Below are 26,595 nucleotides of genomic sequence, written 5' to 3' on the forward strand. Positions count from 1 at the left end.
CTGATATCTATTTTACTCGGCATTTTTCTATAATGTTTTGTTAATTTAAATCCGACCGACTTAACTAATAATTTAAAAAAGAAATCATACAATAATATTATTATTAATTAACTAATATAGTTCGAACTTTTTTGGGAAGCCCACAAATTGTTCTTTGGCTTATTAGGCAATTTTGTCCCTTTTTTGGGAGCTTGAGAAAAAAATAAATAAATAAGACTCGAACATGCAAAAATAAAAATAAATTAAAATAATAATAATAATAAATATAATAAAATAAAATTTGAGGTTAGTGATTGTGTTGCGTGGCCATATAATGACAAAATGGTAGTGTGAACAGAATCAAAATTTATGAATATTTGACCTTTCAATTTAATAATTTTATTTATATTTAATATATTTAATATCTACTTTAATTTTATTAAAGTGATGGGTTACTTTTTAAAAGTTTTTTATTATTATTTTTTTTAATAGTAAAATATAAATTTAGTTTTTGGTCCCTAAATCATTATAAATTTATAATTTTGAGTTAAAATTTCTCACGAAAAAAATTATTAATTACCAGTTTAAAGATCGAGGGTTGAATTTTCCACCGAAAAAAAAAAGGTTTATATTGACTAAATTATAAAAATTACTGATGCAATATTATTCTTGAAGGATACCACTCTTCGAGTACAAGCTCATTAGAGCTTTGGGTGAAAATTAGGTCATAGATTAGTGGAGTAAGGTTCAATTTTCCTCTCGAGTTACCATGTAACGACTCAAATATTACGTATAGTCGTTAATTTCACGGTTTAGAAACACGTTTGTTAGGTAGAAGTTTCCACATTCTTATAAGACTGTTCCCCTCTCCCATCAATGTAAGATCTCACAATCCGCCCCCCTTGAGTGCCAACAACACATCGCTCGATATCTGGCTCTGATACCATTTGTAATAGCCCAAGCCCATCGCTAGTAGATATTGTCCACTTTGGCCCATTACCTATCACAATTTTGAAACGCATCTATTGGGGAGAGGTTTCCACACCCTTATAAGAAGTACTTCGTTCCCCTGGAATCTCATATATAATCGTATCGTTCAAAGTCTCAATTTATTATCCAACATTCTAATGAGTTTTTACTCCGTTTTGAAACATCGTAATAATGCACCTATTTAAACATGTGACAAAATTCACAATTTAAAAAAAAAAAAATTATAATTTACCCGAATAATACTTTTTGACGATCGATATTACTCGGAATATATAAATCGAGAAAGGTAAAGGTAAATGTAGGTATCCCCATAGATGCCTATTTATTGTCCCTACATCAATATCTTTATTAATATTTAATATTGAATTCTTTTTATTTAAAAATAAAAAATAAAATATTTAAAAATAAAAAATTATCATCTCTCTAACTTTTTCTTTGCCCATTAATTATTCAAGAAATGTGAAGCATGCAGCTCAAATATTTAATAACTCACCATATGTAACTAAGTATAATCACACGTGTCCTAAAATTCTCGTTAGAAACTTTATTTGAAACTATACTCAGATTTGATCTTGTATTATCGTTGTTTTCGATGATTTGTAGGTTATGAATCGATATTCTTGCATTCAGTAAATACGCTCACTAATTTTTATAATGTTTAATGGCATCTTCCAAATGGATTCGTTCGTCGAGCTTGCACTTTATATAGTGCGATGGAGTTTACGACGATACTTTGTGGTAGTTAGTGCTACAATTGATGTACATAGAGGTTAGTATACAAATTACGTGTTCATATATAAAAACCTTAGTACGTGCTCAGGGAGAGAAAATTCCAGAAGATACTGCACCTATTTATATCTGATGAAGTTCATCACAACGTTGGATACATGTCTCCTATTACTCAAACTCAATGGATCACAATATTATGTTTCTCGTGTCGATCCCTCATCTCAAGCTCACAGTGAGGCTGACCCTCATCATCATATGCTCGTGGGGACACAGAGAGCATGAACATTGGTTATACCCTAAAGAACCCGTAAACGAACCAAAAGAGCAACGTTGGATACATGTCTCCTATTACTCAAACTCAATGGATCACAATATTATGTTTTTCATGTTGATCCTTCATCTCAAGCTCACAATGAGGCTAACCCCTCATCATCATATGCTCGTGGGGACACAGAGAGCATGAACATTAGTTATACCCTAAAGAACCCGTAAAGCAACCAAAAGAGCAAGATTAGGCACCATCCGTAAGTCGTCGTTGACAACCACTTCCTAATTTTTGTATTAATAAATAAAATTAAAAAGAAATTAAAATTTAAAAAATATATATAGTTATGAAATTATTAAATTAAAAACTAAATTAATAATTTAAAACATATCATTTATGATAAAAATGGAAAACTTATTTATTAATTAATTAATGCATTCTCATCTCAACACAATATTTCAATAATAAATTTAAAAAAAAGTACAATATTATATATATATATATATATATATATATATATATATATATATATATATAAAATAAAAAATAATTAAAAGAAATCCGGAAAGTTCTTGTTGACTCAACGCTCCATATTTCTTCCATTTTTCTGTTTTTGTTTGTTTTTGTTGTTTGTGAGTGTTTATGTTCCTCAAAAACAGAGGTTTTCCCCTTTTTCTTTTCGTTTTTGATTTTGGTTTCTGAATTTGTGAGTACATATTCTGAGAATCTTGTTCAACCTCTCCATTATTTTGCTCTGTTTTCTCTCTTTCTCTCTCTACCTTTGTGCTTTCTTCTGTTACTTTGGATTCCCACCCACTGCAAGTTGAACACAAACTGAACCACCAAAGTTCTTACAACTTTTTTATTTTTCTTCTTTTTTATCGTCATGTGTGTGACGGATGCAGAGCAGGTTGGGACTGAGAGGCCAAATTCTGGGGTTAATAATACCATGCCTTGGCCGTTGCATTGTGATTTTTTGCAGAATCAGATGGGGAATCCTGATAAGCAGCCTGCTCTCATTGGAACTAGCGATCGAACCCGCTCTGGGAATTCTTTTCCTGTATGAATTTCGCTTCCTTCTCTCTCAATTTCTAGGGTTTTTTTTTCTCTTCTTTCCTGGTGGATTTCTGTTAGATTCGTACTGGGTTTTCCTCTTTCTTGTTGGATCTTTGATTACATTTGCGATAAATTTGTTCTGTTGTTCTTCTTTTATCGAATTCTCTGATGGGTACCATGAATTTGGTTCTTAACTGAATGTAGCTGATAATCCATGTGTTTGGACACTTTTTTCCCCCTTTTTTCTGTGTGTTTGGGGGTGCGTATGAACTGCTGGTGGGTTTAAATTCAGCTCTGTGTTAATTTGATCTAGTGGTTTCTTTTCTGGTTCTACCCGGATTTGCTAATTCCAAATCTGTTTGTTAATATTCAAATATAGTTTAGTTTTTTCCCCTTCACTGTAATTGATTTGAAAGTACTTGAGTTTCAGGAACAGCTACTTTTTGTCGTTAATGTGCTTCTTAAAAGATTCTGATACTTTGGTCCTTTTATGTTTTAATTGTGGTTTTCGTAGTCTAGAAAAAGGGTTCTTGTTTGCGTAGCTTGTACAATTTTTACTTTAATTTATGGTCCCTGGAGATGGACCAAAAGAAAAGGACAAGGGGAGAAAAACCAATAAGAACTGTTCTATTCATGATTACTACTTCATGGTAGTAGGATCTTTTTGTTGAACTGTTTGTTGAATTTTTTTCTGCAACTTTGACTACGAGTTCGTTTGTCTTGTAATCCATTGAGATTTACGTGCCGTATTTAAAGGTAGACTACACCAACCGATAGCACCTTTGAGCAGTTGGATTGCCTGTGGTCTCCCTTATATGAACGAAGGCTAACTCTAGAATGTTAAGTCTTGTTAGTTGATATGGATCCAGACTGACTAAAACTTCCCTGAAATTGAATACTTGTATGGCTTGATTGATCTGAACCGATAGATTTTTCGAAAATCACGTCTGTTGTTCGCTTTGGTTCTTCATTAGTTGTTAATCTGGCTTCTTGAAGAGCTTTCGTTTTTTATGTTCAGTTGATGTGGTTGTGTGGAAGAATTGTTCTTGTAGAGAGTGGGAATGATTCATCCGACTGTCGAACTAAATATGTCCTTCTAGTTTCTTCAAATTTATGTATTGACTTTACGTAACTCCCAACTTGTTGATTTTTCCTTTCTTTTGGTTTATGTAGCTAGAAAGCATTTCCGAGGATGCTGCATTTATAGATCGGAAAGACAACCCATCTACTTTTGTTCCGGCGCTTAGATCAGGAGAATGGTCTGATATCGGAAAGCGTCCTTATATGGAGGACACTCATGTATGCATTCATGACATGGCTAAGAAGTTCGGCTGTAGTTTTCTCAACGAGGAAGCTGTCTCCTTCTACGGGGTAAGTTCAAGTATATATTTTGTGTACTGCAGTTACAGTTGAGATTAAATGAACTATTGTGTTAGAGCAGAGTAGAACTGTTATTTCCTGAGGTTTATACTCTGATTTGAGAGTTTCCTCTGTGATTTCTAGTGAATAATTCTCATTTGAGATGAGAAACTGACAGAATCTGAACTTTAATTCTATCCATGGATATAACAGCCTTTTGTCATTAGTTCAGCTAGGATTTGAGCATAGGAGTTGGTTGAGAATGTTCGTGAATGATCTAAATAAGGAGAAATTTGAATCTATGCCAGATTTTTTTGTTGGATACTAGGGAGGAATCATAATCTTTGGATTTCTTCGTAGAGCTTGTTTTGACCGTTCTTGTAATAGCCCAAGCCCACCGCTAGGGGCTTGGTCTCTTACAAATGGGATCATAGTCAAACACTGGGCGATGTGCCAGCGAGGACGCTGGGCCCTGAAAGGGGTGGATTGTGAGATCTCACATCAATTGGAAAGAGGAACGAGTGCTAGTGAGGACGCTGGGTCTCGAAGGGGTGTGGATTATGCCCACATCGGTTGGAGAGGGGAACGAAGCATTCTTTATAAGTGTGTGGAAACCTCTCCCTAACAGACGCGTTTTAAAAACCTTGAAGGGAAGCCCGAAAGGGAAAGCCCAAAGAGGACAATATCTGCTAGCGGTGGGATTTGGCTGTTATAGTTCTCCTCTTAACCATAAAACAAACTGCATTTAGTTAGACCATGTTTTTTTAGTGGTATCTGAGCCACATTGGTTGGGGAGGAGAACAAAACACCCTTTATAAGGATGTGAAAACCTTCCCCTAGCATACGCGTTTTAAAGTCTTGAGGTGAAGCTCGAAAGGGAAAGCCCAAAGAGGGCAATATCTGCTAGCGGTGGATCAGGGCCGTTACAAGTTGAGTGTGTGTGACGAGCTAGGGTGCTTAAGACTTGCATCGAGTAGTTGCAGGCCTATATTGTGTGAGAATCTAACAAGATGTCTAAAAGCGTACATGTCCAACCAGAAATCTACCTGAGCCATGCACTTTTGAGCTTTATACGGTAGAGACTGTCCATCCCTGGGTGAGATGCAAATAGGCAACGTGGTGGAGGCTATTGATCAGGTGGGGGTGTATCGTAAGGCACCGTTGTGGAGGCCACGTCCAATAGGATCTTATCAACATCAAATACTCCATATATAGCACTTAACGGTCGTCAAATTGACAACAATTGTTTAAACGTACTTCAAATCTTCCAACATTTTTTTGCACAAGAATACCACTTGAGAGTTGAGACCCAAAACCATATACGTTAAATTTTGGACAAAGTTTAGGAAATGAGTGTTTTTGTAACAGCTCAAGCCCACCGCTAGCAGATATTGTCCTCTTTAGGCTTTCTCTTTCGGGCTTTCCCTCAAGGTTCTAAAACACGTATGGTTGGGAGAGGTTTCCACACCCTTATAAGCAATACTTGTTCTCCTCTCCAACCGACGTGGGATCTCACAGTCCACTTCCCTTGGGGGCCAGTATCCTTGTTAGTACACTGCTCGGTGTCTGGCTCTGATACCATTAGTAACAGCCCAAGCCCACCACTAGCAGATGTTCTCTTTGGGCTTTCCCTTCCAAGCTTCTTCTGAAGGTTTTAAAACATGTCTAGTAGGGAGAGGTTTTCAACCCTTATAGGCAATGTTTCGTTCTCCTCTCCAACCGGTGTGGGGTCTCACAATCCACCCCCTTGGGGGCCAGCGTTCTCGTTGGCACACCAGCCGGTGTCTGGCTCTCTGATATCATTAGTAACAGCCCAAACCCACCGCTTGCAGATATTGTTCTCTTTGGGTTTTCCCTTCTGTGCTTCTCCTCAAGGTTTTAAAACACGTCTGGTAGGGAGAGATTTCAACACCCTTATAAGCAATGCTCCGTTCTCCTCTCCCAACGATGTGGGATCTCACAATTTCTTTCTTTTTAATAAAAAAGAAATCAAGCAGTCATTCCCTACTTTCCACTTTGAGGACAAGGCATGATGTTTCGATGGGTAGCATCGGTAAGCCGTGGTCTGTTCAACATATGCTGGACATAGGAAGAAGGAACAGATCAAGGAATATATGTGTTAATTACTTTTAGCCAATGCAAGTTGCACCGGTAGGGAAGCATTTGGCTTGTGGGGTTCAATAGTATTATTGCCATTGTTCAGTAAGGAATAGGGTAAGGGAAGGCCTGAGATTCCTGAGATTGCTGAGATTGTATATGGATGGTGTAAATAGAGATAGTGTAACTGCAAGGGAGAGGTTTCCACACCCTTATAAGGAATATTTCGTTCTCCTCCTCAACCAATGTGGGATCTCAAAATTCGCTCCCCTTCAGGGCCCAGCGTCCTCGCTAGCGCTCGTTCCCTTCTCCAACTGATATGGGATGCTACTTTAAACAAGACTCAATATGGCTGCTGTAATTGGAGTCAACCAAGCTCTCAGGTCTATTGGTAGAGCTAGTTTCTGTAGCTCATCTCTAGCCATATATAGAAACATATACATTTGTTTAGACCTAGTCCTATCTGCAAGGTTTGTATTTGTACCAAAAAAGGTGCTGGCACCTGAGTTCATTGTATCAAGCCCCTCTTGAGAGTGGATTTCAGACTGAATAATATATCAAGATATTAGATCTAGGCTCTGTGCTTTGTTAAAAACCATATGAGTAGAAACTTCTGATATTCAGCTTGTCATAAATAATTGGCTTTGCTTGAACAAATAGGTATTCGACGGTCATGGAGGAAAAGGCGCCGCACAATTTGTTCGTGACCACTTGCCGAGAGTCATTGTTGAAGATTCTGACTTTCCTTTAGAGCTCGAAAAGGTGGTTACAAGATCATTTATGGAGACTGATGCAGCTTTTGCTAGATCTTGCACTCTTGAAACATCTCTGTCTTCTGGCACAACTGCACTCACTGCAATGATATTCGGAAGGTAATCACTTGCTTCATCGGAATTTAGATTTTCGGTACTTGCGAAGCTCGTAGTTTTCTTGCCAAATGTCTTTTTGGGCAGTCTCCTGAGATACAAAGCTTTTGGTTTTCTGGTTTTTATATTTGTCATCATTTCAAACAGGTCTTTGCTCGTAGCAAACGCTGGCGATTGCCGAGCAGTACTGTCAAGACAAGGACGTGCAATAGAAATGTCAAAAGACCACAGACCATGCTGCACAAAAGAAAGAAAGCGAGTCGAGGCCTTGGGTGGATTCATTGATGACGATTATCTAAACGGCCTGCTCGGGGTTACACGTGCTATAGGAGATTGGCATCTTGAAGGAATGAAGGAAACAAGTGAAAAAGGTGGACCATTAAGTGCCGAACCAGAACTAAGATTAATGACATTGACAAAAGAGCACGAGTTCTTGATCATCGGTAGTGATGGAATATGGGACGTCTTCACAAGCCAGAACGCTGTCGATTTTGCTCGGAGGAGGCTCCAAGATCACAATGATGCAAAAGTTTGCTGCAAGGAAATAGTAGAGGAAGCCATAAAGAGAGGAGCAACAGACAATCTAACAGTAGTTTTGGTTAGCTTTCACTTGGAGCCTCCACCACCTGTAGTTTTCCAGAGGCCAAGATTTAGAAGAAGCATATCTGCAGAGGCACTTCAGAACCTCAAGTTTCATCTAGAAGGATAGACAATTAAGACATTCTTTGTTGTTAATTGGCCAGAGGTTTGACACTAAACCAATGGATTAGAGTTTGTTGTTGTGTACACAATGAGCTTTCATGGGGTAGAAAGTTTCAGCTCTTCATTGTGTCATTTTATTGAGCTTATTTTGGGTGATGCCTCATGAAACAGAATGGAAATTAGGATCTTAAACAAAAAATTTTGGAACTGTATAATTACACTTCCTTTTCTTGATTGTTACCAAATTGATGGTTATATGTCCCTGCATCTTGTCTCTACTTTGTTTTCTTTTGCTGGTTACCAAAAAAACCACCAAGGAAGAACCTGCAAAAGGATTATAGAAATCAAAATGAACTAGTTTTAAGAATGAGCTTAGCACGTTATCGATAATGATCCTACCATGGATTCAATTTCATTGCAGTCGAAAAAGAAACCGAAATTAAACCACTTTTAAGAATCAAAATAGGATTTCAAGAGATCCCTCCGAATCGAAAATCGGATTTCTAATTTGGTCTAATACCTACAAAACATGAATATATCACTAAGTAATCTCAACATGTAAATGCAACCAAATTTTCTTTCCTCGTTTCACATTACATAGTTAAGGCATACTCTAAACATCACAAGTAAAAATTGCTAAAATATATATTCAGCTTCTATGTCCCTCAGAATTAGCAGACAGGTGAGCACCAGGGCATTTCTCTGAAGATAAGAACGATAAATCTCAGGCTGCCTGCCTCGCTCCTGTGAGAATAATGGTTGTTGACTCGAGGCAGGATGTTGGGGGAAAGTGAAGAGAAAAAACTATGGTACAACACTTGGGTTTCACCAACAAAACAGGTCAAACCATGCTTGGATGAAGTCTGCAACTGGTACAATATTTGTTGGTTTGTATCAACCAACCTGAGCTTCAATTATATCATTTGTTGATGAAGATCGGCGGCTTGCTGAGCCAGCTCGACCATCATGGCCTCGTCGAAGAACTTGTTTATGCTCACATCCTCGCTCATTCCCTGCAAATCCCAGCACAGCTAACATATTAAGGCAAGAACTCTCAGTTTTCATTTTCTTCAAGCTATAGGAAAAAAAATTAGCAAATGTATTATTTTCTTTTTTTAATCCCCGAGTGGTTGGGTCAACTTATGCACAGCTCAACTATTCTCACGAGACAAACATTTGACCCTAAGACATTTGGTTGTCAAAATAAAATTTACACGATATTAAATCCTAGGTAGGGTATACCTTTAACATCAACACATCCAATAAAGTTGATTGTTTATGTTAAAGACTCTATGCAGCCAACATTATTCTTTTTTAAATCATGCAGCTTCTTCGATGTAAGATATCTCTAGGCAATTGTTAGAGAAAATTCTTAGGCATTAAACCAGTTTCGGGAAATAAAACATATAATTACGAAGACACGTGTGAATTTCAAGTTTTGAAGTTCGGTTAGTGTGCAAAGAGCAATATAAAGCCATGCATGCATAGCATACAACAGCACTTGTGTATGCGAGAAAAAATTGTGAACAAAAATTAGCAGAAGGTCTAACCTTTCTACGCCTTGTCTTCACCATGAATTCACGAGCAAGGTGTTGTATTGGTGCTGGCTCAAGAGGCCGCAAAACAATGCTCTTATCAAGGGGATCACCAGGAACGATGGCCCAATGGTCAAACACGGAGAGACAAAAAGCTTGGCCTTGTGTGTGATACCGCAAGTCCGTTTCAAAGCCAAAAGATTCTATAACAGGTAAAAATGCCTGAAAAGCAGTAAAAGGTAAAACAAACAATTAAGTCAATCATGCCTTCATATGCTATAAACTTACTCATGAAAATAAAACCCCATTGACCAGATCGAAAATCTATGACAGTGAAATGAACAAGGGTGTCTCAACTATAGAGAGCAGTTTGTCACTACTCAGTGATTCAATGCAGCAAGTCCACTACAGTCGACAGGTAAACATCCAATAATATTGAATGTAATTATCATGATCCATAAACATTTGAGTTAAAGAGGAAGAAATGTTTAGTCATTAAACCTTGACGATGTAAGCTGGAGTCCCTGGTTGAGCAACATCAGCTGTAACATGTCCACGCCTTCGGGACAGGACAGTATAGATTGCAGAGACACAATCAATTGGTGTTTGTATCTGCAATGAAATAATAAGGAAATTACTCAAAACATCAATAGGTGAGTTGTAATGCTGGGACAAAATGCTTTAGATTTGGATTCAACTTAGAAGCACTCTTCAAAAAAGTCAAAAACACCAAAAGTATTTTCCAAAGAAACCAATATTACTTCTTTTTTAGTGACTTTGGCAAATGTGAAATGAGGGATAACACCTAGAATTATTTTATGGCCATTCATATTGTGGTTGCTCCTCTTCCCCTCCCCCAAACCCTTGGATGCATGGTGGAATCATAATTTGTAGTTTCTCTCTCCTAAATCTAAAAGTAAATTGGCTAGGCACAGTGTACCAGTCTCGTAGAATAATTCTCTTGGTATTGTATTTTATCAAGTATTTTCTACTGACAATTTATTCACAATACCAGCTTCCTTTTAACTAATTAACCTCGACTCTCCACATGCTCTCTCTCACCAACATTTTTCTCGGGCATATTTTTTTTTAGTTGTATTTCTTTTACTAATTAACCTCTACTTTATTTTACCTACTACTAACTAACCTCAACTTTCTTTTACTAATTAACCACTAATCTCCACACACTCTCCCTCACTTCCCTCCGCACTTCTCACCAACTTCTCTCTCGGGCATATTTTCTTTTAGTAGTCTTTCCTTTTACACATTTTTCTTGCAGTTCTTATTACCCACACAATTTCACTTAGAAATATATCTTTACATATTTATTCTCTCTCTCCAATTCTCCAAACAAGAAAGTGGTTGATTAAGCACTTTTTGTTGAAGCAATTATGAGAGTGGTTTTAATAAAATACCTCTCAAAAGCACCCCAAACACACCCTGAGAAAGCCTCATCCCGAACATTTAGAAATCTCATCACCACTAAAGAGTTAGCGAAAAAAAAAAATTGACTGTATAAAATAGGAAAGTGTTACCTCAACATAGTATACTGGTTCCATAAGTCGTGGGGTTGCCATAAGAAAAGATGAATAGGCCACACGTCGAGCTGTGGGAATGATCTGACCAGACCCACGATGCAATGGCTCAGGTGCAATTCTTGCATCAACGATTTTGAACTTTACATTTCTAATGGGTTCATCACAAAGTGGTCCTTCTCTAGCCCCCCATTGAAACCTGTTTAAAGTAAACGGTTTACAATGGGGAAAAGGGGCAAAAAGCAAGAAAATTGAAAAAAACAAATAAATAAAAGGGCTAAGCCCCTGGGTCCCCCTCCTCCTCCCCCAGAAAAGAGAAAGAGAGAGACATCAAGATAGTTTACCCTTGAACAATGGAATCCTTGACGGCATTGAGCAAATTCTTGTCTACTTCAGAAGAGAGCGTATCATCTAATAGAATGTTAGGTCCCTGAAAGTTTATTAAAAGTTTAAACATCAAGAACAAAAATGAAGTACAAACACATGCTGCCTATCAAATTCTTAAACTTTATATCATAGAAGATGCTAAAATTAATGTCTAATGAAGGATAAGTCTAATGAAAAACTATACTTCAAATAAAGTCAATCTGCAGTGAAAAATTACCAGTTTCAATTTTACCCTTCGACAAGGAAGCCTCAACTTATGTGTACATTTAGAGGATATATATTTGAGTAAAGAGATTACGAGCTACAAAAGTTACCTGCTTATCTGGGCCAAATGCCCATATGGACCTTGCAGCCAGCAAATCCCACTCATATTTTGTCTGGAAGAAATCCCCGAGTTTCTTTCTTGACCAATCAAGACTTACTACACTATTCTCAATGTCTTCTGCAAGTCCTCTCTCCAATGGCTCTGCGATCTAGAGAAAAAATTGAAGTACCACATCACATTTCAAGAATTTAAAAGCTCCCGAATAAACAAAAACAGCCAATTTTGAAAATTGCCTACCATGGTTATTTTATTCTTCTTGTTAGGAGTCTCAGCAAAACATTTCATCGAAGAAGACTCTACAACTGTTTCACAAAATGAGACGACCGGATCGGCTACCTATATAATGGGTTACAGAGAATATCCATCAGAGAAGAACAAAGAAAAAAAAAAGGGGGGGAACAAGAAGAGGGACAATTGAATAAAAGAATACCTTAACCTCTACTTCCGAATAGAGCTCTCTAAGATCCTTCATAATTGAATCCAAGTACAGCTCTCCTGTGCCTAAAATGGTATGCTCACCTGATTCCTCAACTTTAGTTATTGCCAGAGGATAACTTTTGCTGATCTTCCGAAGACCCTCTACCATCTTTGGTAACTCACTTGGATTTAGAGGCTCTGTAGCTGTTTTCACCACAGGAAGGGTATTGAATTGTAGTGGTCGGAATATGTAAACGTCCTCATCGTAATCTACATTAGACAGAGTTGCAGTTTTCATAATAGATGCATCCACTCCCTCAATGAGAACCCAAGATCCAGGAGGAGCCTCAGCAATGGGAATCCTGTCTCGAGCTTGATAAAGCCATAATTTTGTTACTTCCTTCACTGTCATATCTTCCTCATCCTCTGGTGAATAGCCTTCACCCAATACCCGAACAGTCTGCCCCGTTTGAATCTTACCACTGTAAACCCTACCAAATGCATCAAAGACACTGCAGTCTGACTTGGGATATAGTTTGGTGACATTGACCATTAAAGGCCCAGAAGGATCGCATTCCTTCATTGCTTTGTATATCACAGAGTCTTTAGGCCCAGTATAAATATGATCAACCTTCCGAGAAGAAGAATCCCTGGGAGAAGGTATGTGCTGAACAAGCATGTCAGTGAATCCTGAAGCTCCACCAAAAACTGAACTACAAGCCAGTCTCAGCAAAGGCCTGACATTCAACTTGTAAGCTGCATTGCTAAGAGTAACACCAAGCTCTGAAAGAGTAGTCTCAACACTTTTCCTATGTTCACCAATGACTTGACTATATATTTTGTATAGTGGCTCTAGCACAAATTGGACAAATGACCTTTCCCCACCACTTGCAGGTGGTTTTTTCTTGAATCCTCTGGTATCAGAATGAAAATAGTAGTCTCCCCAAAGACGCGATGCAAACTTATCAGCATCAAAAGGGATTCCATGAAGTTTGACATATAACTTTGCGAATGATTGCAAAGTAAATGACCATCCTGCAGTAGCACTAGCAAAACACACGTTTCCAGCTGCTGGGTCAATGACTTGGACATTTCCAGCAGTAGATGAGGCAGCAGATATATAGTTATTAATAACTTCTAACGTATGCCTTAATTTATAGTATGCATCCCTTGGGGGCAATTTGAGTTCTGTAATCAGCTTGTCAACCTAGATACAAATACTGCATTAGTATAAAACAAACATGTGGTGTTTGAAGGGATCCAACTTTCAAAAATCTAATAGGAACTTAAAAGGAGTCCAGTAGGCTAACCTTGTTAATTACAACAACAATGGGCAATCGCTCCTGAATTGCATGGCGCATAGCCCTCTCCGTATTGACCTGTAGGTTGTAGAGTACATTCTCATTAATGAATCTATTATCCCATCCTCAGCGCTCTCTCCATAAGACAACAATATCAGTAATTTCATAATATAAATAGGAAGTACATGCAAGGAATATCGAACAACCCACACTGTTTATATGGTTAAATATTGCAGTAAAATGATTGCGGAAATCCTAAACCTATGCAAAGAGCATTAAGTCCTCCTCCATTAATGCTAAAATGAGGTGCCCCAGCCACAGGTAAAAGTAAATTGGGATATGAAATGATGCTTAAACCACTAAGAAAATAAGAGGGAAATTTGCTAATTCCCTCGCAACTACTGATTATGCAAAAAAATCTAAAAGTCAGCATATAAAGCTAAAAGTAAATAAAAAAAACTACGATCGGGACTTATTTACTTACCATAACTCCTTCAGCAGCATCGACAATCAACACTGCACCATCAGCCAGTCTAAGAGCAGCAGTCATTTCATCAGAAAAATTGGTATGGCCAGGGGTGTCCATTATATTGCAAAGGTATGATTTTGAATTGCCGTCCTCGAGGACTAGTGACATAGGAACTGCCTTAATTGATATTCCTCTCTCCTGCTCGTCAATCCTTGTATCTGTGTACCTCAGATGTTTCTCACCTTTAATATCAAATGTTGACATGTGATGTGTTTGCTCAACCAACATATCCATGAAAACTGTCTTTCCATGATGCAAGTGGCCTACAAGTGCAACATTGCGAACCAATGTTGGATTGGACATGAGACCCACCAGAAATTGGTTTGAAACGTAAGTGCTAGAATCTTTTACCCCAACCTCAAACTTTATATTTCTAACAGGCTTAATGATTGGTTGCTCAAGTGGTAGTTCATCTTCATCCATAACCAATGTTTCAACATCATCACCATAAACCTCTTCTGCAGTTGGATAATACTTTTTGTCCTCAGCAAGGACAATCTGGTTATCCATATCGACGTCATTAGACGTTGTAATCCAACCATTTGTAGCACCACCTGCATCTTCACCATCTGATGCACCTTCATCATTGTCAGGCTTCTCCATAAGGTCTTCATCTTCATCTTCTATGTCACTATCCTTATCAGAATCAATTTCCGGCCCTATGTAGTTTCCAAATTCATCATACAAGCTATCATCCATCCTGAGTATTCTCAAAGCTGCAATATTACATGAGAAAGTAACTTCATGATACAATCTATTTAACTAAAAAGGCTTGGAATTCGATAATGTAGTTACTAAATACAGTCTGGGATTGATGCCTATTTTTTTATACATTTGAGAGGGAAATAATCAACAAGCAGAAAGACAGAACTTCCCTTACTTTTTTATACAAGAAACACTTTCCGTTGATATGATGAAAAGTTGCATAATGTATTATCAATCAAGCCAAAACTAAAAGATCAGCCACTCCAGTAAAGAACAGTGAATTAGGGCTTTTTAAGGGTTGTGGCAGGTACTCCAAACTCCCCGTTCCCTCCACCGCACTCTCTCCTTCTCTCTCCTACTCTCTCCCAGCCCTTTCATTTTATTCTCTCCAGTCACCTAAACCCTAAACCCTAAACTAATTTCCAAACTATACACCCAATAAACTCTCTAATCCTCCTAATGACACCAAAATTGAAACCCACACTACATCATTAAGAAAATTAAAAAAAAAAAAAAAAAAACCATGAAATTAGCGGGAAATGCAACTATATCAATAAACATTAGGAACGGGAAATACATCTGTTCTTCTAACACTGAAAGACAGAGTGAAATGGGCTCTCATATCCTCCCAGTATTCAGAAAATTTCCAGTTCATTCCATTAGCTCAAAAAGAAGAAATAAAGCGAAGTAGGTTTGGATTCGTGCAAATCGAACTATGCTTACCACGAATCAATAGAAATTCAACTCAGAACCGGAAAACATCAGTAAAACTTACCTCAAAGACAGAGAAAGCTTCTCCAAAACAACTATGGTGCGTACGGTAGACCGAATGCTGAAAGAAGGGTACTGAAACGGGAGGGAGAGGGTTTATCGAGCAATTTCGAAGTTATTTGTCTGAAAAATAAAATAAAATAAAATAAATTGGGCTGGGCTGGGCTGGGCTGGTCTGCGCTGGGCTGGGCTGGGCCGAATTGAAGAAAGAAAAAAATGGGCTGGGCCATCTGGGAAAGATAGATAGAGAAGGAGGGCCCATAGAGATGGAAATAGTCCCATTTTAATTAAAAATATAAATTATTCATGGCAATAAAATTAGTACTCACTTTGTAAATTTTGAAAATATATTCATATTCGTGTTTTTTTTTTTTAATTGAAAATATTTTTTTATTTAATAAAAATTTGAATAAATTATATCTCAAAAATAAATTTAATTACTCGACTTTCGAGTTTGAATTTAATAATTCTTTAATTTTAAAAATATTTAATAGATTTCTAATTTTTCAATTTTTTAAATTTGAATTTTGAGTTTTGTTTTAAACGTGTATATAAAATATTATTTAAAAATTAATAACTTATTTACTAAATATAAAAAAATTAAATAAGTGAGAGTGGAGGAAAAATTATTTATTTATTTCTAATTAAAAAAATTGTTAAAGTGGTGTAATAATGCTCTACATGTTTGTATTTTTTATTATAAAATGAATTAAATTGCTGTAAAGCTGATCACCCCAATCAGACCTAACTGATTTTATTCCATTTTCTATTTAATTTGTTAACACAATATTTTATTCTCTGTTTAATTTTGTTATATTTAAATATTTTAATTTGATTTTGCCATATTTATATATAATTGAAATCAATTAATTTTTAATGCAATTTCATCTTTCATATTAAATATTTAAATTATAGACAGAATCTAAGAACGAACCCACAATGTGCTTGATTCAAGTGAACTTGAAGACAACAAACCGAACTTCGATTATATAATATAACAAACAAAGTCTTGAAAACAAGATCACATGACGGCAATGTCGAGGCTAAATCCTTTCTTATTTCACTTCTCTCGTACATCTAACAATATAAAATCGCAAGCTCGGTGATTAGTTTGTTATTAAGAGGGAAACGGGAACCTGCAACAAGGGCAATGGGCATTGGCTTGGAGCCAAGGCACCAAGCACGCAGAGTGGAACTTGTGGGCGCATGGAAGATGGACCAGTGGCTCGCCCGCTCTGAACCCTTCCAAACAAATGGTGCACTCTTCTTGCTCTGAGGCTTTCCATTTCATCAGCTTCCCCCAAGTGAACCTCTTCTTCGTTATTGATTCTTCTTTCGACCCTTCTCCACTCTTTTTTCTGTACGATTATTTTCGATTTTAACGTTGATTTTAGGTTAAATTACAAATTTAGTTCCTTTCATTTGAACGGTTTCGACTTCGTTCTTAACAGTTTTAAGAGTTCGAAAGATCAAATTTGATCATAAAATAAAAGTAAGAAGAAATTACCTTGGATTTTCAGGTTTTCTATGAGTTCTTAACCTCTCATCCAAGCGTTCCTTAGCTTCTCTTGCAATTTCACCAAGCTTCTCGTTCTGGTAAGCTTGATTGGATGAGCTCCGTTGCTTAATTTTATGTTCAACATTCATCAGAATTTTCCCGGGAAACAAACAGAAAAATTCTTAGATTTCATTCATTCATTCATACCTGTGAAGAAGATGATGATGAAGTGATGTGAAAATCACGGTTGCTCGTGTACAAACAGAACGACGGCCTTCTTGTGGATCCTAATTTCGCCGCCGTGGACGGCGAGTCCGATGAGGTTATGCTCTGGTGGAACCGCCGCCTTCTGGCGCATTCAACTCCCGGCAACATTCCGGCCATTGATTTGGGAAAACTTGCTGGGATTGAAACTGAGAATCAACCCCCACTATGATTTCAATTCAAAATCTGCAGAACTTTTATCAGAACTGAAGAACAGAGGGGAAAACTTGCTCGATTAAACCCAAGAGGATTTCTACTCAAAATCCATCAAGCTTCTCTGTTCTTATCAGCATTTGAATCAGAAATATCCATTACAGAAAAACGAGAAGAAAACGAAGAAACCCAGAAAAAATTCTCAAATCTACACCAATTTCAATTCTAAATCCATCAAGTTTCTCAGTTTTTTTCTGTATTTGAATCAGAACCCAATCGCAGAAGAACAAGAAGAAACAGAGTTCAACTCAGAATCAATGGAGTTTCTCAGTTTCAGCAAATGAATCAGAAATACCCATTACAGAAAAAACGAGAAGAAAACGAAGAATCCAAGCAAAAATTCTCAAATCCACACTAATTTCAACTCAACATCCATCATGTTTCTCAGTTTTTTTCTGCATTTGAATCAGACCCCAATCGCAGAAGAAGAAGAAGAAACAGAGTTCAACTCAGAATCAATGGAGTTTCTCAGTTTCAGCAAATGAATCAAAACAGAAAAACGAGAAGAAAACGAAGAAACCCAGCAAAAAATCTCAAATCCGCACCGATTTCAAGTCAAAATCGACCAAATTTCAGAGTTTCATCAAAATCAACCAAAACCCAGATGAACTGAGACAGAGAGAAACAGAGAAACCAAGCCCCATTAAGGATTACAACTCGAAACCAACGAAATCCGTGGTTTGGAGCAAATAAACAGAAAACCCAGAAGAAAAAAAACGAGGAACATGAAGAACATGAAGAAACAAGCGAATAAAATCTGGTGAAATCGAAGATAGGGAAGTGGGAGTGGGAGGAACTAAAATAAGGATAAAGTAAGAAGGGCAAGAAGCTGGGGAGTGATGAGGGTAACAAACACAAGTTGGTCCATGCCATTGAAGGCGAGAAAGCGTACAACAACAAGAAATGTAGTCACTCAAAAGTAAAACGGAGAGTGTATAGAGACCATGATTTTTAAATTGGTGTGGATTTGAGAGTATAAAAGACTAATTCATTTCATACACGATAACAACCAACATCACGGCTTTAGAATGGTTGACGCTCAACCAATACTACAGTAGCCTCATAGTTTTATTTCCTCTCCAACGAGGACACCGTTCAGTGTTTGACTCTAAAACCATTAATAATAATTTAAACCGACAGCTGACAAATATAGCTAACAAATATATATAGTTGTCTATCTCACAGTTAATCCAAAATTATATGTGTGGTTGTGGGCTTTGTTACGTTAAAACTGGGCCCATCAACCTTTTATCGGTTATTGTTTTTGGCCGTTGAAAAAATGTGATGACGTAAAAAATTGGAATCTAATTTAGTTTGAATTTAAATAAATTAAAATTTGGTGAATTGGTTAGTTCATGTGTTACGTTCATTTTTATTCAACGACATCTCTTAATTTTAAAAATAATTTTTTTTATTTGGTAATTTTTTTAAATATATATTGAAATTGATTTATAATTTAATGAAAACAAATAAATAAATTTGAGATTCTAGATTTCATTTTATTAATTTCTCTTCGATTAAAATAAATTAATTAATTCTTATAAATTTCATTTATTATTTATAATTTATTCTTTTATTGTCCATGGATTGAAACTAATGATTTTTTTTTCTTTTAAATAATAATTTTTTTATAGACTAAAAATTAATTATCCCAAATAAATTCCGACAATTTATTCCATTGACTTTATTCTTGTCGTTAGAATTTGACTGCTTACGTTTGACCTCTGTTCTCTTTCTCGTTACTTTTCGAGTAAGTACAATTTAGATATAAGTATAATTAATAAATTCAAAATTATGCGATGCGATACAATCTCAAGTGAGTCATAAGAGCTCGTGGTTTGATTTATCGAGTGAGAATGAATTTTGTAGTTGATTCAATATGTCTGTTATCTTACAGATTTAATCAAATAGAGAGCTGAGAATATAATTATACGAGATGAAATTCAGTTCTCTCCATATATGGTTAGTAGACGAGTAGTTGTTCACTAAGTTTTAATGTTGGGACTTAAATAATGAGAGACTCTTTGAATGATCGACTTGCTTATAATGATTATATGTATTGACACAACTTGTTCTACTCGTGCATAAGAGTGTAACTCTACGTTTAAAATAGTACTATACAACTAGCATACAAATATTATTTTTTTATGAATAATTTATATATACAACAAGCAATCGTACTTTCATGATTGACATTTGTCATAATCGTGTTTGTTCAAATTGATGCTATCATAGTCATGTGCTCGAGATTATATTTGGTTTGTTTATATTTGTACTTTTGGTTAAGAAACTTTTTGTCACTTTGCTAAACCCTATTATAAGCAAAATGCTTTAAAATTTGTTATAGATCAAAGCAAATAGGGGTCACTTGGATCTTCTTTATATTATTGACAACCAATCTTGATATCAATCGGATCTTTTAGTAGCATGTTTTGAACGTCTTTCGTTGCTTTTAAAAAGTTAGCCATCTGCTTTTGATATAAAATGCTATTGTATCATGTGGGCAAGTTGATATCCAACTCATAAGGACAATGACCTAATTGTAAGAGTTGAGTACTTTACCAATTAGTTATATCGCGTTGAGCTAAGTAGGGCTTGCATGAAAGAGTACGAGCCATATTTGATCATCATTTTCAAATGATGACTCTCAAATTTCAACGCAAACAATGATCAAAATAAACCGAAGTCAGGACAAAAATAAGGAGATGAAGTTTTCATTTACATAGAACACAAATGAAAGATGATGAAAAGGCAAACAAATGGAACGAGAAAGAAAGTAGTAAGTCCACCGCTAACAAATATTGTCCTCGTTGGACTTTCCCTTTCGGACTTCCCCTCAATATTTTTAAAACGCGTATGCTATGGAGAGGTTTCCATACCCTTGTAAAGAATATTTTGTTCCTCTCTCCAACCAACGTGGGATCTCACAATCCACCCCCTTTGGGGTCCAACGTCCTCGATGGCATACCGCCCGGTGTCTACCTCCTTCAGAGCTCAACGTTCTCGCTAGCACTTGTTCTTCTCTCCAAATGATGTGGAATCTCACAATAGATTCAAACATCTTACTTTTTGATGGATAATATAATGTCTTAACTAGTTAACTTATGTTTTGGTTGACGACTTTCAAAATGTAGGCTTCAGTGACATTCTATCTAGAGAGAAAGGTAAATTAATACGAGGAATACTAATAAACGAATGAAATAATAACAGACATATTTATAATTACATGACTAACTTATTAGAGTTACAATGATTATAAACAGAATGAGTTGGGGAGTTTGGTGATCCAAGGCAATTTTGGGTACTACTTCTTAGAAGAGATTATCCTTCAAATATCTATGGCTAGCTAGTTTGCAGTCTCTTTGATATTGTAGACACTCTAGTTTGAGATAATGTGTTCGTGTTCGTGTTCGTGCTGAAAACTATGTCAAAAACATTGAACAGTATTTAAACAAATTCAATATAATTCTAACATTTGTTGAACATGCGTTGGAAACTCAGGTAAATAACTCCAACAAACCATTAGATACACATTTGCTTCTAAAAAATGGGATATAGAAGGTAAGAGCCCAAGTCCAATCCCACCGCAGGTAGATATGGTCTGTTTTGGCCCGTTATATATCGCTGTCAGTCTCACAGTTTTAAAATACATCTATTAGGGAGAGGTTTCCACAATTTTATAAGAAATGTTTCGTTCTCCTCTCCAACCAATATGAAAACTCACATATAACGAACAGGACAAAAACAATAACAATGAGTGAACAACAACGAATTTGTGCTTTCTTTAGCATATAAAACGTCAACAGTATTGACATCAAAATTTGATTTCCGATTGGTTTGAACACAGACAATGGTCAAAACAAGAACAGAGGCCAGGTTAGCCCTTTGTTCATGTGAGAAAACAAAAACAAAAACAAAAACATGGGATGGAATGTTCAATTTTCGTAGAAGAACACAAAGAAATATGAGAAGGCAAAGAAATGGAACCTTGAGAGATAACAAAGGGCAAGTGGGCTGTGTTTAAGGCAGAGTTGGAGACAGTGAAGGCTTTGCAACTTTGAGCTCTCCACAGTCACTGATATAAACAGTTTGGAGAGGTCTGTTCCATATTGTTCTTGCATTTTGAGCCCTTTCATCTCCTAAGAACTTAGCCAAATCATTGAATTGCCTAATTCTCTCAGATGGCTTGTATGTTGGAGTTGAGGATATGGCTGCCACAACATCCAGACCTGAAACTCCAAAATTTACACAGATATCAAACATCTTTGGTACTAATTTCAGCCCTTTTTGCTTAGCTCTAATTTGGTGAAGTTTTCCTTACAATTTGATCTTCGTTTTAAAACTTGTAGTTTATTTCTTGAGTGATATTAGTCGTATACTATTAAGAATCACGACTCTCTACCATGGTGTTTTGCTTTGGGCTTCCCAAAAGACCTCATATCAATGGAGATGTATTTCTTATTATAAACCCATGATCAACCCCTAAATTAGCTAACGTGAGACTCTTTCCCAACAATCCTCCCCTCGAACAAAGTACACCATAGAGCCGCGTCTCCTGGGGGTTATGTAGCCCTCGAATAGGCTCCCCTTATTCGAGCTCGACTCCTCAACCCTCAAACAAAGTACACTTTTGTTCGACACATGAGTCACTTTTGACTACACCTTCAATGCTAGCCATTTCTTTTTTCAACACTTGGATTCTATTGACATTATTAAATTAAGAGCATGACTGTGATACTATGTTAGGAATCATGATTCTCTACCATAGTATGATATTGTCTACTTTATGCATAAGGTTTCATGGATTTGCTTTGGGCTTTTCCATACCAGTAGAGATCTATTCCTTACCCATGATCAATCCCTCGATTAACGGGATAAATCTCAACATATATCCCTCCTGAGTTAATGTGCTAATGTGTTAAATGGATTGGATTAGAAATGGCATGCAGGATTATGAAACTGATTAATTGAAACTTCTAAAACTAATCATAAGGTTCAAATGTAAAATGTAAAGAGTAAATCGTGAGAAATTAGTTTGAATTTGTACCTTCAAGCACAGTCCCGAAGACAATGTTCTCGCTATCAAGCTGGGGGCAGGGGCCAGGGCCGGTGGTGATCAAGAATTCCACATTGTGATAATTTGGATCCAATTTCAATTCGTCGTCGTCGTCGTTCTCCGAAAGGCACAAAGAAACAATGCCGCCTCTCGAATGCGAAAGCAAGAACGAATCGGACTTCACCGTTTCCGTATTTCTCGGTAATTGTTGCGGTGGCCGGACTGCTCCTTTGTCGCGGCGACCCTGTCGACCGGCGAGGAAGAATTGGCCGGGGAAGATTTTGTGGACCAAAGTGCCCTTATACGAGGAGCCGCAGGACCCTGTACACATGGATTTGAAATTGGCGACGGTGATTGGAACCAGGTGGCCGTAGAGGCCGAGAACGAGGCGACCGAGGAGGGCGGAATCGGAGCAGAGGATGGAATCGCCGCCATCATCGGCGGATTCACGGTTGGGAAGGAAGTTGGTTGGGCAAATGCTGAAGTCGATGAAGACGCGGTCGGTGATGGTGGTGTCCGGCGAAGGGGAAGCCGGGGAGGGAGGTGGATCGACGACGGTGGAGAGAGAGAGGGACGTGGAGAGGAGGAGGAGGGATCGACGAGGAAGTGCAATGTCTCCGGCAGGGCGACGGCGGTGGTGGTGATGTGGAGGTAATAGCACGGCGGTGGCGGCAGAAGCGGAGGAGGAGGTGGTGGAAACGAGAGAGAAGGCCATCATCGGGAAATGAGTGAAGAAGGACCATCGTGTTTGTGGATGCGAGAGAGAGAGAGAGAGAGGTGAGGAGGTAGAAGGAAATGGAGGATTGGTGACCACAGACAAGAGAGTGGGCCCACTACTTATTCAGATATATATATATATATTATTTCTTTTTATTATTATTATCATTATTTTTATTTTTGCTTCCAAGGAAATTGATTTTTAAAGAGTAAAAATAAAAATAAAAATAAAATATACATTTGGTCATGGATTTTGAGTTATGCTTCATTTGGGATTTTTTCCCCTCCATTTGTCTATTTAATCTCGCTAATATAATTTTAGAATAAAACTAAATTTAATACTTTAAAAAAAATCTCAGTTAGAGATGTTAGAGTGTCCAAATTATTAGGCCTTTGGTCAAAACTTATCTGATAAGGAATTTCTCTACCTTAAAACCGTTATAGTTACGGTCGCTTAGTCGCTTAGAGCTTCGGTCGCCGGTCGTCGGCTCCCCTATCATCAGGTCACTAACTTCCTTGACCTTCCACTGGACTAGTTACGGTCGCTTAGTCGCTTAGAGCTTCGGTCGCCGGTCGTCGGCTCCCCTATCATCAGGTCACCAACTTCCTTCACCTTCCACTGGACAAGCATCAACCTCCAAACCTATGTTTAGAGTGAGAATGAAGGAGTAAGGAGAGATCGGTCTTACCACTTTGCTGAGACCTATGTCTAGAGTGAGAATGAAGAGGAGCAAGGAGAGAAAGCACTCCATTAACTAAACATATCTGAAAATAAAAATTTTAAACCTATCTGAAAAATGAAAATTTCTCCAGGTTAATTAAGCACTAAACAAATCTGGAGAAGGAGAGATATTCCCGTTGGAGGGAGTTCTCCACGTTAACTAAACACTAAACAAAACTGGAGAAGAAGAGATATTCCCGTTTGAGAGACTCCAGGTTAATTAAGCACTAAACAAATCTGGAGAAGGAGAGATATTCCCGTTGGAGGGAGTTCTCCAGGTTAACTAAACACTAAACAAAACTGGAGAAGAAGAGATATTCCCGTTTGAGATATTCTCCCGTTCACTAAATACTAAACAGATCTGAAAAAGGAGAGATAGAGAGATTTCCCAGTTAACTAAACACTAAACAGATCTGAAAAAAAGAGAGATTCCCACAAAAAAAAAAAAAAAAAAATCTAAATGTAGTATTTTGGTTGTTACCATATGTATATATATATTTATTTTATTCTTAATGTTGAAAATTTTAATTATATATTTAGTTTTGATTATTCTTTTAATTAGACCTCACGTTGATTCTCTTATTCACATTATAAATCCCTATAAAGTTGAATAAATGTTAATTTCAATTTTATTTTCTTACTATTGATTATTCCTAAGCTTTCAAGTATTTCTATTTTAATTAGTTTATATGCTTTCTACCATTTCTTAAAACCCTAAAGTTCACCCAAAAAAAATTGAAGAAATAAGGTTTAATTCCTCTGTTCTTCGTGAAGATCATGGTGGATCTCCAATTTGGAAGAAATAATCCATTTCTATTAATTGGCATCCATTTGCCAGATTATTCCTCAAACTCGTTACGGAAAAAAGAAGAAACAATCGATCAAGAAGCAGATGCTACAGAAGATTTCCATGGCAGATTACCAACAATCAGGAACAGATTTCAGAAGAAGACAGAGAACATAAAAAACATATATGTATATATACAATTACATACGCTATAAACACATGGTGGAGTATATCTTAATCACCAACGGCACTTCTCCAAACACAGAGAAGACCGATTATCAATCCTCGCCATCTATTTGACGGCAAGTTGTAAAAAACACGACTCAAAACAAGAATGGATCCAGTATTGTTTTTCAGATCACAGAAAGTTTAAAAGAAAAAAAACACACACACATACAATTATAAATCATCTCATCTGGTTCATGATTATTCAAAACCTAGGGCAGGAAAATTGTCGAAACGGTGAAAGCAAAAGAAGAGGAAGAATCGGATTCAATTCCTCGCAAGCTGAAGAGGAGCGTCGTCGTCATCGTCGTCGCTCAAAGCGACACCAGGTTGAGAGGTCTTACCGATGACAGGGGAGGAGGAAGGGGAAGATGAAGCAGAGGCGAGGGCGAGAGCCAAGCAGCCTTCACTCCAGGATCGGCGAATGGGATAGAAGATGGATTTAGACTTTGAATGGGAGCAGCGAGGAGATTGACGACGGGATTTGTGGAGTGCACAGCCGCAGTTGCGGTGGTAGGGGCGGCGGTCGATCTCGGTGTCGCAGCCGGCGATGCAAGCCTCGTAGACAGGGCGGAGGAGGCCGTCGGCGGCCATGGAAGAATAGGATCGGACCACCACGAGCGGGAGATGTTTGAAGAAATGCGTGGGAGAGAGAGACCGGGATTGGGCGTGGGAAGTGGCATTTATAGGCGGCAAAAATGGGGATTGGGGAACGGGTACCGAAATAAATGGCGGGGTTGTTTTTTGTGTCCGGCGATAAAACGACCCAAATTTAGTTACCCACCAAAACAAATTAAATTAAATTAAATAAATAAATTGGTTTTTTGATTTAATAACATTTATTTAAAAAAAAAAAAACATTTCAAAAGCACGTGTGCATAGACACTGGATAAGTCATCTGGTTTGACATTTGCCTATACTCCAGGCCAAAGTTTTTCAACACAACGTCCCATTTCATCATATCATCTTGGCTCCCAATTGACACGGTTTTTTTATGTCATGATGTCATCCCAAGTCTCGAGATGTCATCAGTCATCGTAACTTGCTTGGTTTTGTCTATCAATAACGATCTTGTGCGTCATTCATAACATCGAGACATCTCAAACATCCATCCATTCGGGTTCTATTGGAGCAGTGAACCCTCCCATATCTATGTCATATTATTTACGGACTCCATACCGAATAGTTGGTGTATAATCCAACCTATTATTTGACTAAATGTTTTTAAAATTTAGGCACCATTTGTTTGTTAAGACCTAATAAGTTCAATAACATTTAATGTTATTTATTATTTATTTTTCAGTTGTAAAATAAAGCATTTTGAGATTAAATTTTCAATATAACTTTTATTAAAATTTTAAAATTTAATATAATAACATTATTCTATTCCCATTTTTTTTAAAATTTGAAACACGTGTAACATATTGTATTATAAATTATATGATAACAATTATAAATTTTTTATAATATAAAATATGTTAATAAAATTAGGGGAATATATTCTTTTGGCAGTGAGTTTATATTTGTTAATAAAATCTACTTTTCAATTGATTTTTAATTTCAAAA

The 26,595-nt window shown here is 37.0% G+C and overlaps 5 protein-coding genes across 6 annotated transcripts; 1 reads left to right on the forward strand and 4 right to left on the reverse strand.

The window, feature by feature from the left end:
* Positions 1–2,570: 2,570 nt before the first annotated feature.
* Positions 2,571–8,298, forward strand: LOC111806149 (putative protein phosphatase 2C 27). Of its 2 annotated transcripts, none has more exons than XM_087128269.1 (5): positions 2,571–2,669; positions 2,869–3,023; positions 4,193–4,390; positions 7,136–7,347; positions 7,489–8,298. In XM_087128269.1, the coding sequence occupies exons 2-5, from the start codon at positions 2,913–2,915 to the stop codon at positions 8,048–8,050; spliced, it is 1,083 nt and encodes a 360-aa protein (XP_086984395.1). In that variant the 5' UTR covers positions 2,571–2,669; positions 2,869–2,912; the 3' UTR covers positions 8,051–8,298. The 2 variants fall into 2 exon arrangements, with proteins under 2 accessions (XP_086984395.1, XP_086984394.1); XM_087128268.1 differs by having other exon boundaries at positions 2,591–2,624.
* A 171-nt stretch (positions 8,299–8,469) lies between these two features.
* Positions 8,470–15,653, reverse strand: LOC111805313 (110 kDa U5 small nuclear ribonucleoprotein component CLO). Its single transcript, XM_023690321.2, has 11 exons — positions 15,553–15,653; positions 14,028–14,788; positions 13,553–13,621; positions 12,256–13,449; positions 12,063–12,161; positions 11,815–11,973; positions 11,458–11,543; positions 11,114–11,312; positions 10,080–10,190; positions 9,594–9,800; positions 8,470–9,056 (listed from the first exon to the last, which is right to left on the reverse strand). Exons 2-11 carry the CDS (start codon positions 14,769–14,771, stop codon positions 8,958–8,960), a joined length of 2,967 nt encoding a protein of 988 aa, XP_023546089.2. The 5' UTR covers positions 14,772–14,788; positions 15,553–15,653; the 3' UTR covers positions 8,470–8,957.
* An 855-nt stretch (positions 15,654–16,508) lies between these two features.
* On the reverse strand, positions 16,509–18,492 carry LOC111804873 (uncharacterized). The gene is made up of 3 exons (XM_023689681.2): positions 17,254–18,492; positions 17,056–17,171; positions 16,509–16,906 (listed from the first exon to the last, which is right to left on the reverse strand). Exons 1-3 carry the CDS (start codon positions 17,428–17,430, stop codon positions 16,666–16,668), a joined length of 534 nt encoding a protein of 177 aa, XP_023545449.2. The 5' UTR covers positions 17,431–18,492; the 3' UTR covers positions 16,509–16,665.
* Positions 18,493–21,281: 2,789 nt separating this feature from the next.
* Positions 21,282–23,358, reverse strand: LOC111805005 (Cyclophilin-like peptidyl-prolyl cis-trans isomerase family protein). Its single transcript, XM_023689861.2, has 2 exons — positions 22,571–23,358; positions 21,282–21,752 (listed from the first exon to the last, which is right to left on the reverse strand). Exons 1-2 carry the CDS (start codon positions 23,295–23,297, stop codon positions 21,544–21,546), a joined length of 936 nt encoding a protein of 311 aa, XP_023545629.1. The 5' UTR covers positions 23,298–23,358; the 3' UTR covers positions 21,282–21,543.
* A 1,620-nt stretch (positions 23,359–24,978) lies between these two features.
* Positions 24,979–25,697, reverse strand: LOC111805826 (uncharacterized). Its single transcript, XM_023691067.2, has one exon. It carries the CDS (start codon positions 25,621–25,623, stop codon positions 25,297–25,299), a length of 327 nt encoding a protein of 108 aa, XP_023546835.1. The 5' UTR covers positions 25,624–25,697; the 3' UTR covers positions 24,979–25,296.
* Positions 25,698–26,595: the final 898 nt, after the last annotated feature.

The sequence above is a fragment of the Cucurbita pepo genome, chromosome 11, assembly GCF_057944985.1.
Source record: "Cucurbita pepo subsp. pepo isolate OVF chromosome 11, ASM5794498v1, whole genome shotgun sequence".
Taxonomy (NCBI): Eukaryota; Viridiplantae; Streptophyta; class Magnoliopsida; order Cucurbitales; family Cucurbitaceae; genus Cucurbita; species Cucurbita pepo.